Below are 19,417 nucleotides of genomic sequence, written 5' to 3' on the forward strand. Positions count from 1 at the left end.
ATGGAGACGATCGTAGAGATGCTGGATGTAGTCCTGTGGAACGGCTTGCCATGCCATTTCCACCTGGCGCCTCAGTTGGACCAGCGTTCATGCTGGACGTGCAGACCGCGTGAGACGACGCTTCATCCAGTCCCAAACATGCTCAATGGGGGACAGATCCGGAGATCTTGCTGGCCAGGGTAGTTGACTTACACCATCTAGAGCACGTTGGGTGGCACGGGATACATGCGGACGTGCATTGTCCTGTTGGAACAGCAAGTTCCCTTGCCGGTCTAGGATGACGGTTTGGATGTACCGTGCACTATTCAGTGTCCCCTCGACGATCACCAGTGGTGTACGGCCAGTGTAGGAGATCGCTCCCCACACCATGATGCCGGGTGTTGGCCCTGTGTGCCTCGGTCGTATGCAGTCCTGATTGTGGCGCTCACCTGCACGGCGCCAAACACGCATACGACCATCATTGGCACCAAGGCAGAAGCGACTCTCATCGCTGAAGACGACACGTCTCCATTCGTCCCTCCATTCACGCCTGTCGCGACACCAGTGGAGGCGGGCTGCACGATGTTGGGGCGTGAGCGGAAGACGGCCTAACGGTGTGCGGGACCGTAGCCCAGCTTCATGGAGACGGTTGCGAATGGTCCTCGCCGATACCCCAGGAGCAACAGTGTCCCTAATTTGCTGGGAAGTGGCGGTGCGGTCCCCTACGGCACTGCGTAGTATCCTACGGTCTTGGCGTGCATCCGTGCGTCGCTGCGGTCCGGTCCCAGGTCGACGGGCACGTGCACCTTCCGCCGACCACTGGCGACAACATCGATGTACTGTGGAGACCTCACGCCCCACGTGTTGAGCAATTCGGTGGTACGTCCACCCGGCCTCCCGCACGCCCACTATACGCCCTCGCTCTAAGTCCGTCAGCTGCACATACGGTTCACGTCCACACTGTCGCGGCATGCTACCAGTGTTAAAGACTTCGATGGAGCTCCGTATGCCACGGCAAACTGGCTGACACTGACGGCGGCGGTGCACAAATGCTGCGCAGCTAGCGCCATTCGACGGCCAACACCGCGGTTCCTGGTGTGTCCGCTGTGCCGTGCGTGTGATCATTGCTTGTACAGCCCTCTCGCAGTGTTCGGAGCAAGTATGGTGGGTCTGACACACCGGTGTCAATGTGTTCTTTTTTCCTTTTCCAGGAGTGTATATAGATTTTAAGAGCTTCTGTTTAGCCTTAGATGCTTTTCCTCTTTTGAGCGATTTTCATTGGTTTTCTATTCCACGATTACTTATCTCAATTACTCCCGTTTCGGTGTTAGTGCAGTGATTGAAACGACGAAGGAAAATAGAATCTTCTGCATTGTACTAATTTCGGACGTCTGAGTTCAGTATTTTTGTCCTCCCACTTTCATCTTCCATTCCATTAGCATTATGATAACTGAGCGACCGACAGATAATTCTGATTCTTTTACTAATAAAGAAAAACATTACCTCTTAGTTATTTCATCAAATTAGTGGGTAAAATTTTACATTAGAATTTAGTGTATGCTTCTCGCACTATCCCATTAGCCTATTTTGTCTTAGTTTGGCGTTTGCTTATCAGCATTGCTTTGACTTCGCTTAAATCAGTTTGATGCTTCCTTCCCTGCGTCAGAAACTTTTTAACGCGGCTATTTTGACAGGGAGTGCTGAAAGTTGTGACTCCAGATCTGTTTTCTCTTCTCAAATTTCTTTTCTGGTTCTCAAATTCCCATCAGATCACCTTGTTAAGCGCTGTCTGGCTGGGCTAGCACTTGGATGGGTGACCATCCGATTTGCCGTGCGCTGTAGGCAAGTGGAGTGCACTCAGCCCTTCTGAGGCAAACTGAGGAGCTACTTGATAGAGAAGTAGCGGCTCCGGTCTCGGAAACCGACATACGGGTGGGAGAGCGGTGTACTGACCACATGCCCCCCCCCCCTCCCGTGTCCGCTTCGGGTAACGCCTGTGGTCTGAGGACGACACGGCGGCCGGTCGGTAGCGCTGGGTCTGCCAGGGCCTGTGGATGGAGTTTACGGGTTACCTTTTAAGTTCTCTAAATCGGTTTCTATATTACATGTCACGCACATTATTCACTAGCCTTTCCCTCATCACTGACACGAGCCGCAACTTTCTGCCGCTAGAGGGCTCCGAATTGTAGAGTGTAACAGGGCGGTATATCAAGGAACTACGACGGTGTGTAAGAAACTGCGTGCTGTAATCGAGTTTCTAGCAGCAGGAAACGTGCCTCAAATTTAAATTTTAGGTGATTAAAAGCTGTGTACGGTGATGATTGTATCGACATGAGTAATTTGCCAATGTGGGTCGTTCACGCTCGTAATGAAGGAGATGGTGGTGCTAATCGCATCGTGTATAACAGCACTCGGAGTGTTTCCGAAACTTAAAGAACACATTCGTGGTCTTCACTTTGATAGTGATGCAGCAATGCAAGTAGAGGTCAGGTTGTTGTTCGGTCAAAAATGTCAAAAGTTCTACAGAGACGCTATCAGCAAAGTAGTCTCTCATTGGGAGAAATGTGCTCATCGCCATGGTGACTGTGTTGAGAAGTAAAAGCCTGAAGAATAAATACGTAGAATGTTAATAAAGGCTGTTTTATGTCAAAATCTTTAAGAGTTTTCACGTAAGAAATTCGGAGTCATCACTTTTCAGCACGCCCTCGCAGGTAGGGCTAATCCTATAATCTGACATGGAAAGGTCATAAAGGACTGAAAACTACTAAAACGAACACTTGTAACACCTGCAATACATGGTGTTTGCAAACCTCCAACATTCTGATGGCGTGTATCGTCTCTTATGACAATGATTCCGAAACGTAGGGCCGGCCGCAGTGGCCGAGCGGTTCTAGGCGCTTCAGTCTGGAACCGCGCGACCGCTACGGTCGCAGGTTCGAATCATGCCCCGGGCATGGATGTGTGTGATGTCCTTAGGTTAGTTAGGTTTAAGTAGTTCTAAGTTCTAGGGGACTGAAGACCTGAGATGTTAAGTCCCACAGTGCTCAGAGCCATTTGAACCGAAACGTAGCTCTGTCAGATTTATGCTTACTGTCGTTTGCGCATCGTCCCCCCCTACCCCCCCCCCCCCTATAACTTCTACTTCACCGAACACTTACCGATTTCTTACACTATTCGCAATCTTGACACCTACCACCAAATTATTTCGTCCCTAACATTCGTATTATCCCGTACCTGCACAACTAAATCTTTCCAGCTTTACTTATACCGACACTCCACATCCTAATTCAACGAAGGTTTATCCGCCTACCCCAACCAGGTCACGAAACGCGCCTCAAGATGTACCGACGCTCCTACGGGCTCGTACCTCACCTTTAAATTTGAAGTAATTATGTTTTCTTGTGTAACTATTATTAATAACTTCGATTTCTCTGACAGTAAAGATGGTTAACACTTATATGAGTAGATCGACTCCTCCCCCCCCCTCCCCGTCGACTGGAATGATGCTGACGTAATAACATTGATGTGAAAACAAAAATACGTCGTTAGGCCTGACACCTACCCAAAAATCTACTCTTATCATAGCTTGAATAATAGTTCACGCACTCTCCTTTCATCACTAAGAAACGTGCTATGAGGGTACAAATGTGTCAACAGTTCCCACGTTTACCACATTTATTTAGCTTAGATCAAGATTTCGAGACATTAATGTCTCGCGCAGTTTCGTTAAGGCTATGCAAGACGGTCTTCCTGTACTGAATACTTGCTTTGTTAATGCCACATTGTTATTTAGTAACCATTTAAAATGATCATTGTAAGAATTTAAATACATGAAAGGATAGCAGTAATTAAAAAAGGAGCGAAGTAGGTCTGTATCCTGCTCCCCGTCTTATTCAGTCTATAGCTTGCTCGTGCTGAAATTGGTAGTATGGAGACATTTGGAAAGGGGATTGATATTGACAAACAAGAATATGAGTCTATGGTTTGAGAATGCTGATATCCGTGGTACATGTCCATAGATTGAATCTTCTCTTAGCAGTAAGATGTGAGTCTGTGCGTGGTGCCCAGATAGGGCTCATGTACTGCCAGCGATGACAGTAGCTGATAGGCATCACATAATGCCATGTTCTTCCAGGAACTGAAGTTCTCGCAGAAAAAGCTTCCCCATCTATAGTATCGCTCTTCTAAGCGTTATGAAAAATTTCGTCTCGGCATATTCTTCAGCTAACCGGTTATGAAAAAATTCCACTCGACATGTCCTTCAGATAACTGCTTAGTTCTAATATATATTATCAACAATCAAATTACTTGATAGCAACTTTTCTATGATAAATGATGTAGGATGCAGAAAAAGCATTCCTGTGCGCTCTATGCCAACGTTTACTTTACCAATATCTGTAAATTCCAAAAGCAACAGAACTATAAATTTTACAAAGTACCTTCGGTCACCTCCTATGTTATACAGGATGTACATAAAGTCCGAGAACACTTTCAATTATTTATTGCACAAGAACCAAACATTGTACAGATATCATACATATGTCAATTTGATGAGAAACCTACGGTCGCCTGTTCGAATCCTTCCTCGGGCGTGGATATGTGTCATGTCCTTCAGTTAGTTAGGTTTAAGTAGTTCTACGTTCTAGGGGACTGATGACCTCAGAAGTTAAATCCCGTAGTGCTTAGAGCCATTTGAACCATTTGAAGAGAAACCCTGAAAGTCCTTTATCATATATACCGCCACAGCGTAGTTTGGTAATTTGCCGATAGTCAGCGCTAATCGCATACATGGCGAGTTCAGGTGCGGTGCGAGCTTTCTTTGTGTTGGAGTTGGACAAAAACAAGTGTGCTACAGCTGTTTAGCGGATGTTTAGAAGCAAGTACGGTAAGAAGCCACCAACAAGGAAGGCCATTTATCACTGGCACAACAAATTCGTTATGGCGGGTTGCTTGTGCCCGGCAAAGAGAAGCGGACGTCCCAGTGTGAGTGAAGTGAATGTGGAGCGCGTACGAGAGACATTCATAAGCAGTCCAGAGCAATCAGTCCGTCTCCCGTGAACTCGAAATGGGTCCAATGACAGTGCGGAAAGTCCTGCGACGGAAGTTGTCTATGAAACCTTTGTTCGCAGTTGCAACAATTGAATGAGGATGGTGATAGCATTGTTTATAGCTTAATTTTTAGCTACGAAGCCACTTTTCACACTAATGGGAAAGTGAACAGACATAATTGTTGAATTTGTGGCACAAAGCATTCACACGTATGCATTGAATTTGAGCGTGATTCACCAAATGTAAATACTTTTTACGCCTTGTCACGTCGAAAACTGCACAGGCCATTCTTATTCGCCGAGACCACTGTCACTGGATATTCCTACTCGGACATGTTGCAGCAGTGGCTGATGCCTCAAACGCAGTCGGACTCTCCCTTCATCTTTCTGCAGGATGGGGCTCCACCCCATTTTCATCGTGAAGTTCGTGGGTACCTAAACACGGAGCTGCCGCATTGATGGCTCGCACGTGCTACAGAAGGGGACAGCTGTTCCATGAAATGGCCTCCCCAGTTACCAGAAATCACTCCAATGTGACTTTTTTCTGTGGGGACACATTAAAGATCTGGTGCATGTACGGCCCCCACCACAAGATGTAGCAGTGCTCCGGGAGAGAATACGGCAAGCGATTGCCACAGTCGACGATACCATACTGTGACGTGTATAGGAAGATCTCGATTACCGTATTGACGTCTTCTGGGTGACTCATGGATTGCATATCGAATGTTTGTAAAAAAAAAAAAAAAAACTTTCAGTGTTTCTCATCAAAATGCAGTACGTAAGACATCTGTACAATGTTCAGTTCTTGTGCAATCAATGATTAAAACTGTTCCCAGGTTTAATCTACACTCCTGGAAATGGAAAAAAGAACACATTGACACCGGTGTGTCAGACCCACCATACTTGCTCCGGACACTGCGAGAGGGCTGTACAAGCAATGATCACACGGACGGCACAGCGGACACACCAGGAATCGCGGTGTTGGCCGTCGAATGGCGCTAGCTGCGCAGCATTTGTGCACCGCCGCCGTCAGTGTCAGCCAGTTTGCCGTGGCATACGGAGCTCCATCGCAGTCTTTAACACTGGTAGCATGCCGCGACAGCGTGGACGTGAACCGTATGTGCAGTTGACGGACTTTGAGCGAGGGCGTATAGTGGGCATGCGGGAGGCCGGGTGGACGTACCGCCGAATTGCTCAACACGTGGGGCGTGAGGTCTCCACAGTACATCGATGTTGTCGCCAGTGGTCGGCGGAAGGTGCACGTGCCCGTCGACCTGGGACCGGACCGCAGCGACGCACGGATGCACGCCAAGACCGTAGGATCCTACGCAGTGCCGTTGGGGACCGCACCGCCACTTCCCAGCAAATTAGGGACACTGTTGCTCCTGGGGAATCGGCGAGGACCATTCGCAACCGTCTCCATGAAGCTGGGCTACGGTCCCGCACACCGTTAGGCCGTCTTCCGCTCACGCCCCAACATCGTGCAGCCCGCCTCCAGTGGTGTCGCGACAGGCGTGAATGGAGGGACGAATGGAGACGTGTCGTCTTCAGCGATGAGAGTCGCTTCTGCCTTGGTGCCAATGATGGTCGTATGCGTGTTTGGCGCCGTGCAGGTGAGCGCCACAATCAGGACTGCATACGACCGAGGCACACAGGGCCAACACCCGGCATCATGGTGTGGGGAGCGATCTCCTACACTGGCCGTACACCACTGCTGATCGTCGAGGGGACACTGAATAGTGCACGGTACATCCAAACCGTCATCGAACCCATCGTTCTACCATTCCTAGACCGGCAAGGGAACTTGCTGTTCCAACAGGACAATGCACGTCCGCATGTATCCCGTGCCACCCAACGTGCTCTAGAAGGTGTAAGTCAACTACCCTGGCCAGCAAGATCTCCGGATCTGTCCCCCATTGATCATGTTTGGGACTGGATGAAGCGTCGTCTCACGCGGTCTGCACGTCCAGCACGAACGCTGGTCCAACTGAGGCGCCAGGTGGAAACGGCATGGCAAGCCGTTCCACAGGACTACATCCAGCATCTCTACGATCGTCTCCATGGGAGAATAGCAGCCTGCATTGCTGCGAAAGGTGGATATACACTGTACTAGTGCCGACATTGTGCATGCTCTGTTGCCTGTGTCTATGTGCCTGTGGTTCTGTCAGTGTGATCATGTGACGTATCTGACCCCAGGAATGTGTCAATAAAGTTTCCCCTTCCTCGGACAATGAATTCACGGTGTTCTTATTTCAATTTCCAGGAGTGTACATTCTCTACCAACATCAGTGACCTTGCAGGCAAAAATAAGCTACTGGTCGGTACCAACTCTCCAGTGTTAGTACAAGAACTGTGTTCCCTCTCTCCAGCTACTACAACAGCTTGGATGGTTCCTTCCTAGCATCATACACTAACGCGACAAAAGTCATAGGGTAGCGACATGCACATGTAGAAATTGCGGTAGTGCCGCGTACACAGGGTACAGAACGGCAGTGCGTTGGCGGAGCAGTCATTTATTCTCAGGTGACTGATGTCAAAGGGCTGTAAACGTGATAATGGACGCACGACTCGAATTAAAGACGTTGAATGCCGAATGAGAACTAGAGTTAGACGCATAATACATTTCGTTACGGTAATCGTTGGGGAAGTCAGTATTCCCAGGTCCACAGTGTCAACAGTATGTGGAGACCACCACATTTCAGGAATCACGTATCATAACGGACAACGCCGTGGCCTGACGGCCTCTGCTTAACGACCGAGAGCAGCGGCGTTTGCGCAGACTTGTCAGTGCTAACAGACAAGCAACACCACACAGAATAACCGTCTAAATCAGTGTGGGACGTAGGACAAACGTATCCGTTAGGAAAGTGAGGCAAAATTTGGTGTGAATGTGCTATGGCAGCAGATGACCGATGCGAGCGTCGTTGCTGACAGCACGACTTTGCGTGCAGCTAATCTCTTGGGATCGTGGCCAGATTGTTTGGACGGTAGACGACTGTGACCTGCTCAGATGAGTTTCGATTTAAATTGGTAAGAGGTGATGGTAGGGATCGAGTGTGGTGCATACCCCACGAAGATATGGACCTAGGCACTGTGCAAGTTGGTGGTGGCTCCATAATAGCTTGGGCTGCGTTTACATGGAATGGACTGAGTCCTTTGGTCCAACAGAACCGATCGTTGACTGGAAAAAGTTATGTTCGGCTAATTGGAGACCATTTTCAGCCATTCATGTCTGCCATTCATGTTCCCAAATAACGACGTCGTGTCAGCGGGCCACATTTGTTTGCGATTCGTTCGAAGAACATTGTGCATATGCGATCTGAAGTTTTCCCCGCGTAACTCCAATTTGAACAGTTCTCGGGTATCCGACCGGCTAGCGTCGTAACTTCTCCACAATATTTCGGCAGACGTACGCACTGGCATCTTCAGGTGGTTCCTGACGAATGCTGTGCTGTTCCTCTCGGCGCCCTATATACACTAGCCGTTACGCCCTCCTGCGTTCCTCTTCTGGTGTCTTCTGTGCGGCCGGCGCGGCGTCTACTGGAGCTGGTGGGGGAGGTGGCCTGGCGTAATTCGGTATGGCGCTTGTGTGCGCGGCACCTTTCTTCTACAGTGTGAACTGCCTCCCCAATGTGTAATTTTCCTTACTGACAGGGAATTTGATAAACGCCTGGTTTTCGAAAGCCTAGGTGCTCTTTCGCTGAGCCCAGTACAAAGTCAAGGTTTTTGCAGGGGGTCGGAATACCCATTGTGTTTCCTCAGGATTCTACCGATTTTTCTTGAGGTGTTTCCGACAAACGGAATGAACGCCGATGACTTGTGTTCTTCTGTATCTTCTTCTTGTTCTCTTGGCGCAGTCTGTCTGAGTGCGTGTCTTATTTGCTTCTCGTTGTACCCACTTTTCCCAAATGTTGTCACGAGGGGCTGCAGTTCTTCTGGAAGGCTCTTCTGATCGCAGATCGATCGTGCCCTGTGAACAAGTGTGCGCAAAAAGCCTTCACGCTGGGAGTTGTGGTGGCAACTGAAGGCATTTAGGTAAAAAGCGGTGTTCGTAGGTTTTCTGTATACACTGTGTCCCAGTCGGAAACACCTCAAGAACAATCGGTGGAATCCTGGGGAAACGCAATGCGAAATGTGTATTCCGACCCCCTGAAAAAAACCTTGACTGTACTGGGTTCAGTGAAAGATGTCCTAGGCCTTCGAAAACCAGGCGTTTATCAAATTCCCTGTCAGTGCGGAAAATCATATTGAGGAGACAGTCCGCACTGTAGAAGAGAGGTGCCGCCAACACAAGCGCCATACCGAATTACGCCATTCCAGTAAATCAGCCCTGACCATTGTATAAAGACTGGCCATACTATGGACTAACAAAAACACTCTGTCAAACCTCCTACTTCTGGGACTGCGTTACTAAAGAGGCGATCGAAATCCGACTAAAGGACAATCTAATTAATAAAGACAGCGGCCTTCAACTTAATCACGCTTAGAACCACGCACTCAGCCGGGAGAGAAAGATGCGGTCCCATAGAACGAGGACCGCCCCCGACGGTGGTAGGAGGGAGACTGTAGAGCCCAGTTCAGACCTAGGCGCCGCTTCCCCCACCCCTTCCAGTAGCCGCCGCACCGGCTGCACCGAAGTCACCAGGAGTGAAACGGTGGAGGGGGTAACGGCTAGTATATATAGGGCGCCGACAGCAACACCACAGCATTCGTCAGGAACCACGTGAAGATGGCAGCGTGTACGTCTGCCGAAACATTGTGGAGAAATTACGACGCTGCCTGGTCGGATACCCGAGAACTGTTCAAACATTGTGGATAATTCGAGTGAATGATGTGGCCTCCCAAATAGAAATGAATCCCATAGAACAAATAAGGGGAACAATCGAGAGGTCAGTTCAAGCAGAAAATCCTGCACCGGGAACACTTTCGCAGTTATGGTCGGCTATACACACATCATGGCTCAGTATTTCTGCAGGGTCTTCCAACGACTTGTTGAGTCCATGGCAGGTCGAGATGCTGCACCACGCCAGACGAAACGAGGTCCGACGTCGTATTAGGAGGTATCACACGAGCTTTGTCACCTCAGTGTACTGTGCACCAAGAGTAACAACGTCCCGTCAGTCCCGAAAAGAGTAAGAAGAATAGTGCTCTCCTTCTTTCTGTGCGTACTACATTTCTTCGTCATCATATTTGGTATAGGTCTGACATACTTCGGTAATATATTATAGTCTGTCGCACGAGTGTTTAGTAAGATACTTATTGGTTTCTTCCAGTATCTTACCAATGAAGTGAAGATTACGCTCTCCCCCCTCCCCCATCACCGCTTTACCTATAGCTGAACATTTACATTATGTTTCTCAATGTTCGTTCATAAATCTCCTGTTCTGTCCACGTCACACCAACGAAGAGCTTGGGCTGTACTGTAGATACATTCAGTTCTATAAATACGTTTAACATTCAGTTACAGTAACACTTGAAAGGTGGCTACACTGAGCCACAGCGCCAGAGATCGCGCCAAAGAGTTTTGTTCCGCCGCCTCCACTGGCAGTGATTATTGAGAAGTCGTAGTAGAGAGTTCTTGCCGAGAAGTTGTACAGCTGATGTTGTTCCAATGGAGATATTGTAATGATTAGAGTGCTTTTCGTCAATATATATGAAGGTAACAAAACTCGCTTTTTTTCATTACTTCTATGTTTTGAATAATGCGTCATTACAGGTTCAGTCAACAAAGCATCTGGCTTGTGTTCTTGGATTAGAGTGTAATTCTGGTTTTCTTGCATAACTATAGTATTTCTATTTTCTTGAATTACTTCAGTATAAATGATATTTAAAATTTCTTGCGTTATTGAAGAACAACCGTGCCAGATGCGTACGTTGAATCACACTCCCACACACAGAACCATTACACTTGTGTTTTGGTTTCGTAGGTTTTATAGTTGCTGGGGACTTAATTAATTAATTGTGTTATCGGAAATTTTCATTTTACGACCTCTCGACAAGCACTGACTACTACAACTTCTCGGCAAGAACTCTCTACTACGACTTCTCAATAATTACTGCCAGTGGAGGCGGCGGAACAAAACTCTCTGGCGCGATCTCTGGTGCTGTGGCTCAGTGTAGCCACATTTCACACTGAGAAGGCTTTCTAGTGTGACTCTATTCACAAGCTAGACCACAGCAGTCGTAGCTCAAAATAATACCGGTTCTAGATAAAAAAAAAAGAAAATCCCATTGGGAGGCTGATATATAGCTGTCTCCATTGGGCTAGTTCCTCTCATGCTGAGCTAATATTTATGTTAAAGCTCGATTTTACAGCGGAAATTTCACCAAGTGCTTCCTTCTCATCTTTGCTTATATTACCTACGTACAACCTGGTCCATTTAAATTTCAACATATTCCCACACCAGAATTCAGGTATACACTTGTTTCGCCTCTTCCCACCTACATGCAAATCTAAATAAACGCGTTTACCGCACATTCCCACCTTATGACACCGTCATGAAAACTTATAATAGAGTTCGCGGAAATTTTGCGGTTCTATGTCTTGTAAATGATCCTATAAGATACAAAATTAAAAAAAAAAGGTATTCTCCTCAGTAGATCAGGAGATAAGTCACATATGGTTTTCCTATGACATTTCACAAAATAATTTAAATTGCCGTTTTACCTGTTTGTTAATTTGAAATATAAAATTTAGACACAATATTTTCTGCTAATCTCGCTATTAATTAAGATATTTGCCTCTCTTTCGATGGATACATCGGACATATGCAGGCTCAGGGTCTGCATTATTGATCGCTGGTAACAAAAACTAGTGTACAAATGTTTATTTCAACATCAGTCTAGACCAACAGATTTCAAACAAGAAGTATTGTTAATTTGTGTGTAGACTTTTACAGTCGGTGGCATATTAAATAAAATCCTTTGACCATTAAGCCGCATCACTAAAACTATTATTAAAACCGACGTTTCGACCGTCTTCTTCAGGAATCTGTGCTGCCATTTCTGGTAATGGTCCTTCTTATACACCTACGTATTTAGCTTACCAAGCGATAACCTATGTTACTATACGAAGTTTAAAAACTCGACGGCAAGGCTTCGTGAATGGTTTCCTCGCACAACAAGAAGATGGCTGTGTCAACATAACTATGGATGTGCATTGTTACCGAGTTTTTCGAGCATGTTACTGTTACGCATTGCACGCTGACAAGTGCCTTTTGCCGGAGGAAAATATGCGAGGCCTGTAAGAAGCATTACCCAAGTAAACAAACCCTGAATCAATGTTATGTGGGCCTGAATAGCCTTCAGCTAGTGCAGACGAAGTACAGTGACACCCGTATAACACGTAGCTGTCTTGACATACGTTGTTAGTAATTCTGGTGGGCAGTATGCTCTGAAGTGACACATAAATACGAGGATCATTAAATGTATTCGTAAGCGTCAGCAAAGGTGTGTATGGCGTTGTTTGTAATGGCCTGTGCCCTTGGTTTGTAGTCTAGAAGCGTACACGAACCAAGATCTTGCGACAATACCTTATATGTATTGTTTGGTGGATGGCAGTGCACTTGTGCGAGGAACGCTGCTCAATGAGCAGATTACAGGACCGAAAGACATTTGAAGGAATTCATTGCCACCTCTCTGAATACAGGAGTTACACAAGCCCACCATGCAGCGGGGGTCGACCAGAACGTTAAACACCAGATGATGAGGAAGTTCTACTCAGCGCTGTGGAATAAATTACTGGAATCAGCACAAGGTGATTAGGTTTGCAGGGGAATGCGCCGCACGTGAAGATCTGGAGACATCTGTGTGAAAATGTGCTGCATCCATACCATCTGCAGCTAGTACAAGCCTCTGTCTCCTGTGGATTATCCTCCAAGAGCAACATCCTGCCAGTGGCTTCTGTGGCAAAGTGTTATGTTGCTCAACTTTGCAGATGTTGTTTCATCCATTCACGAGGACGTAATCAATAGTTTGCATAAGCAGCTCGTGTGGGCTGATACAAATCGCCCTGCAAGTATCCTATCGTCTCAGCAGCAGAGATTCCCCATTAACATCTGGGCAACCATTGTTGGCGAATGCTTGTTGGAACCGTACATCGTGCCAGGGAGACTCACTGGACAGAATTAAACAGATTTATTGCGTACTGCATTGTCTGAGTAGTGCATCTTGTCGACAATTGTACCTCAAGCACGATAGTGCTCTTGCACTTTTCAGTCTACCTCAAGGCACCTAAATGCTCATTTTCGTTGAGCTTTCGGTAGGTGCGTGTGGATCGATTCCTTGGTCATCCCATTCGCGTGATTTAAACACCTGGACTTCCACCTATTGGGACACATAACATCTCTCATTGTGTTAGACTTCTGTTGTGGATGATCCTGCTTTCATTCACGCATTCCGACAGCCTCTGAGACAATACGGGCTACACCAGGCATTTTTCCTCATGCGCGGAATTTAGTAACCTGTATTCAGGAACGAGGGGTCACTTTCAACATTTCCTCTGATACGTAATCAGAGTGTATCAGCGCAGTTGGTAGGAACTGAAGGTTGAATAACTCTTTAAGATGCATTTTCTCATCCATGTTGATGTAGCCACTTTTCTTCTTGTTACGAAGGCTATTCGGAAAGTGAGGTCCGATAGATCGCGAAAAGCACACCGCAAAAACGTTTTATTTCCAAAAGTTTTTTACACCTTCCAACTACTTCTTTACATAGTCGCCACTGCGACTTAAACATTTGTCGTATTCAATGAACTGTGGACAAATCCCGACCAACAGGGATTACATGCATTGACCAAAAATGATAGTGCATTGAGAATGCCTAGTTTCTAGCTGAAATTCAGATCTGCCAATAAAAAATTCCAAAGTATGACCCATAGCTGAAATCTATTATTTACAAAAAAATTTGTCGTAGCGTTGTACCAACTCTCCAATACCCTCGTCATAGAAGGCCACCGCCTGTGCTTCCCGCAATTTCCGCACGTGCAGTTTGTCGTCTGTGCCGAGATGTTGTCTTCGTAGTCAGTGGTTTATGGGAGCCAAGTCTAAGATATATGGTACCTGATGAAACAGTTTACATCGAAAACGCTTCACGGGCGTCCACGGTGCCCCTACAGTGTACAGCCGAGAACTGTCATGAAGCAGCAAATTTATGACAGGTACGTTATGTATGGTTGCATGAAATCAGGCGAAAACTCGCAGTAGGCACCTATACTTTACGGAGACATTATTGTTCTGCTCATCTCTACATTCTCAGCGTGTGGTCAGGAAAGAGCGTCGGCTGGATTGGCCGAGCGGTTCTAGGCGCTACAGTCCGGAACCGCGCGACCGCTACGGTCGCAGCTTCGAATTCTGCCTCGGCTATGTGTGTGTATGATGTCCTTACGTTAGTTAGGTTTAAGTAGTTCTAAGTTGTAGGGGACTGATGACCTCAGAAGTTAAGTCCCATAGTGCTCAGAGCCATTTCAAACATTTTCAGGAAAGAGCGAAGTGAGTCGATCGACAGGTATACTACATCTTCATCTACATGGATTACCTGCAAATCACATTTAAGTGCCTGGCAGAGGGTTCATCGAACCACCTTCACAATTCTGTATTATTATAACCTCGTACAGCGTGCGGAAAGAACGAACACCTATATCTTTCAGTACGAACTCTGATTTCCCTTATTGTATCATGGTTATCGTTTCTTCCTATGTAGGCCGGTATCAACAACGTATTTTTGAATTCCGAGGAGAAAGTTGATGGTTGGAATTTCGTGAGAAGTTTCCTCCGCAACGAGAAACGCCTTTGGTTTAATGATGTCTATCCAAATGCCTGTATCACTTCTCCTCTATTTCGCGGTAATAGAGAACGTGCTGCCCTTCTTTGAACTTTTTCAATGTACCCCGTCATTCGCAACTGGTAAGGATCCCACACCCCACAGCAGTATTCTAGAAGAGGACGGACAAGCGTAGTGTAGATATATTAGAGATACTGCCCAACACATCTATGTAAAGAAAGCTTCTTCGGTTTTTTACTGTCATTTCCATTTCGCGGCCTCTCGGAACTTAGTTTCCGAATAGCCCACTGGTACTCTACTGGCCATTAAAATTGCTACACCAACAAGAAATGCAGTTGTTAAACGGGTATTCATTGGACAAATATATTATACTAGAACTGACATGTGATTTCATTTTCACGCAATTTGGGTGCATAGATACTGAGAAATCAGTACCCAGAACAACCACCTCTGCCCTGATACGCCTGGGCATTGAGTCAAACAGAGATTGGATGGCGTGTACAGGTACAGCTGCCCATGCTTCAACACGATACCACAGTTCATCAAGAGTAGTGACTGGCGTACTGTGACGAGACAGTTGCTTGGCCACCATTGACCAGACGTTTTCAATTGGTGAGAGATTTGGAGAATGTGCTGGCCAGGGCAGCAGTCGAACATTTTCTGTATCCAGAAAGGCCCGTACAGGACCTGCAACATGCGGTCGTGCATTAACCTGCTGAACTGAAGGGTTTCGCAGGGATTGAATGAAGGGTAGAGCCACAGGTCGTAACACATCTGAAATGTAACGTCCACTGTTCAAAGTGCCGTCTAGCGAACAAGAGGTGACCGAGACGTGTAACCAATGGCACCCCATACCAACACGCCGGGTGATACTCCAGTACGGAGATTGCGAATACACGCTTCCAATGTGCTTTCACCACTATGTCGCCAAACACGGATGCGACCATCATGATGCTGTAAACAGAACCTGGATTCATCCGAAAAAATGTCGTTTTGCCATTCGTGCACCCAGGTTCGTCGTTGAGTACACCATCGCAGGCGCTCCTGTCTGTGATGCAGCGTCAAGGGTAACCGCAGCCATGGTCTACGAGCTGATAGTCCATGCTGCTGCAAACGTGTCGAACTGTTTGTGCAGATGGTTGTTGTCTTGCAAACGTCCCCATGTGTTGACTCAGGGATCGAGACGTGGCTGCACGGTCCGCTACAGCCATGAGGATAAGATACCTGTCCTCTCGACTGCTAGTGATACGAGGCCGTTGGGATCCAGTACGGCATACCGTACCACCCTCCTGAAGTCACCGATTCCATATTCTGCTAACAGTCACTGGATCTCGACCAACGCGAGCAGCAATGTCGCGATACGATAAACCGCAATCGGGATAGGCTACAGTCCAACCTTTGTGAAAGTCGGAAACGTGATGGTACGCATTTGTTCTCCTTACACGAGGCATCAGAACAACGTTTCACCAGACAACGCCGGTCAACTGCTGTTTGAGTATGAGAAATCGGTTGGAAACTTTCCTCGTGTCAAATGGTTCAAATGGCTCTGAGCACTATGCGACTTTACTTCTGAGGTCATCAGTCGCCTAGAACTTAGAACTAATTAAACCTAACTAACCTAAGGACCGTAGCGGTCACGCGGTTCCAGACTGAAGCGCCTTTAACCGCACGGCCACACCGGCCGGCTATTCCTCGTGTCAGCACGTTGTAGGTGTCTCCACCTGCGCCAACCTTGTTTGAATGTTCTGAAAAGCTAATCATTTACATATTACGGCATCTTCTTCCTGTCGGTTAAATTTCGCGTCTGTAGCACGTTATCTATGTGGTGTAGCAATTTTGTTGACCAGTAGTTTAGGAGGAGTCCATCCCTGAAATTTTGCCGTAGAGTTACCAAACATCCTGGGCAATGGAACGTCGTGGCACAACTCAGAATCATCCTGGCATATAGGCAGTTTGCACCGGAGGACCAGCGCCTTTTTGGACCTGAAAAGGACCGCTGCAAATGCGGTCGAAACGTCGGTTTTAATAGTTTCCAACAACCTTGCAGGAGGCTGTTATTGAGGTTTGGCATGCTGCTGATGTATTGTACCGCGTGCCGCAGTACCCGACGCGACTGTGGACGAGGCGCTGGCCTACAAGCTGTTCGGGCTGTTCCTGGTGGGCTTCGAGATGACGTCGTCGGTGCTGAGCTTCTGCGCGTTCGAGCTGGCCGCCGACCAGGCGGTGCAGACGCGGGCGCGCCTCGAGGTGGACGCGGCGCTGCGCCGGCACTCGGGACGCCTCACCTACGACGCCCTGCAGCGCACGCCCTACCTGGACGCCGTCATCACCGGTCAGTGTGGTCTCCGCTGCAGCGCGCCCTTCTATTTCCCTCCAAGTTGGGTTGTTTTTGGGGAAGAGACCAAACAGCGAAGTCATCGGTCTCATCGGATTAGGGAAGGATGGGGATGGAAGTCGGCCGTGCCCTTTCAAAGGAACCATCCCAGCATTTGCCTGGAGCGATTTAGGGAAATCACGGAAAACCTAAATCAGGATGGCCGGAAGCGGGATTGAACCGTCGTCCAGTGTGCTATCACTGCGCCACCTCGCTCGGTCCCCCTCCTCTAAGTCGTCAGTCCTCTACCTTTTTTGCTGGACATCATCTCTCCGCCAGTGACTGTTATAAGTTTTTATTACACTACTGTAATTTCGGCCTTAGCCCATTATCAAGTACTGATATTATGGCTTTAAAACATTCGCTGGCTCCTTAAAGATGTTTTTTATGACTGTTAATCCCAGCCACAACAAGTTTAGTCCTCTAACTGGGTTGATGCGACCCGCGCAAATTTCTCTCCTGTGCCAACCTTCCCATCTCGGAGTAACTCCTGCACCCAGTTCCTCAATTATTTATTGCATGCATTTCAGTAACTGTCACCGCCTACAGTTATCATCTGTACAGCACTCTCTAGTGACATGGCAGTTATTCTCTAACGTCTTAGAGCACATCATACCATGCTGCACATTCTGCATAGCTTAGCCAGAATTTAGATCACCGTCAACCAGTGCTTCTTGTTGGGTTCAGCACAATTTTGACTTTCGCCCGACAGAATAGTATCTCGTTCTGAAGTTACTGCACTGTCTCGTCGCCTGGGTCGCATGATTTACAGTGTGTACATTTTGGAAGCAGTGAAAGGGATCAATCTAAATTGGGAAAGCTTTTAAAAGACAGTGGACTAGCCACGCACTCCGTCGTCAGGCCACGAGTGGCCTATTGGGACCATCTGACCGCCGTGTCATCTTCGATGGAGGATGCGGATAGGAGGGGCGTGGGGTCAGCACACCGTCCTCCCGATCGTAAGATGGTATTCTTGACCGAAGCCGCTACTATTCGGTCGAGTAGCTCCTCAATTGGCATCACGAGGCTGAGTGCACCCCGAAAAATGGCAACAGCACATGGCACAGGATGGTCACCCATCCAAGTGCCGGCCACGCCCGACAGCGCTCAACTTCGGTGATCCGGGAACCGGTGTAGCCACTGCGGCAAGGCCGTTGCCCATAAGTTTTTATCACACTATTGCAATTTCGGCCTTAGGCCATTATCAAGTACTGATATTATGGGTTTAAAACTTATAGCAATCACTGGCGGAAAGATGATGTCCTTTAAAAAAAAATTTATGGCTGTGAATCCCAGCTACAACAAGTTTAGTCCTCTAACTGGTTTGATGCGACCTGGGGAAATTTCTCTCCTTGCCAACCTTCCCATCTCGGAGTAGCCAGTTCCTCAGTTATCTATTGCATGTATTCCAATAACTGTCATCGCCTACAGTTATCATCTCTCTCTTGTGATATGGCAGTTATTCTCTAATGTCTTAGCGCACGTCCTGTCATCCTGTACATTCTGCCTGGCTTAGACAGAATTCAGACTACCGTCAACCAGTGCTTCTTGTTGGGTTCAGCACAATTTTGACTTTCGCCCGACAGAACATTATCTCGTTCTGAAGTTATTGCACTGTGTCGTCGCCTGGGTCGCATGGATTACAGAGTGTACGTTTTGGAAGGAGTGAAAGGGATCAGACTAGTACCCAAAGACTGTAAAAATTATTTAATTGCAATGTTCCACATTCAGTCTCGTTGTCATTATCCACCTGTATTTTGAAAAAGACTGTGCTTTAACACACGCCAACATGAAAATCTATGTCATTGTGGTATTTGTACGTTGACATTGTTTACTCCAACAATGTTGTTTTTGTGGTCGTCAGTCCTGATACTGGTTTGATGCAGCTCTCCATGTTACTCTATCCTGTGCAAGCTTGTTCATATCCCAGTGTTTACTACAACCAACATCCTTCTGAATCTGCTTAGTGTATTTATCTCTTGGTCTCACTCTACGATTTTTACCCTCCATGCTGCCCTCCAATGCTAAATTTCTGATCCCTTGATGCCTCAGGTCCCTTTTTCTTGTCAAGTAGTGCCACAAACCCCTCTTCTCCCCAATTCTATTCAATACCTCCTCATTAGTTATGTGATCTACTCACTTAATCTTCAGCATTCTTCTGTAGCACCACATTTCGAAAGCTTCTATTCTCTTCTTGTCCAGAATATTTATCGTCTATGATTCACTTCCAAACATG

The 19,417-nt window shown here is 47.2% G+C and overlaps 1 protein-coding gene across 1 annotated transcript in view; it reads left to right on the forward strand.

Moving 5' to 3' along the window:
- The window catches only part of LOC126095699 (cytochrome P450 6a2-like), a 108,905-nt gene that overhangs the window by 64,790 nt on the left and 24,698 nt on the right, over positions 1–19,417 (forward strand). Inside the window, exon 4 of the mRNA XM_049910451.1 lies at positions 16,909–17,143. Coding sequence (XP_049766408.1) covers positions 16,909–17,143 — 235 coding nt within the window. The remainder of the gene's footprint in view (positions 1–16,908; positions 17,144–19,417) is intronic.

Source organism: Schistocerca cancellata, chromosome 8 (assembly GCF_023864275.1).
Source record: "Schistocerca cancellata isolate TAMUIC-IGC-003103 chromosome 8, iqSchCanc2.1, whole genome shotgun sequence".
Lineage (NCBI taxonomy): Eukaryota > Metazoa > Arthropoda > Insecta > Orthoptera > Acrididae > Schistocerca > Schistocerca cancellata.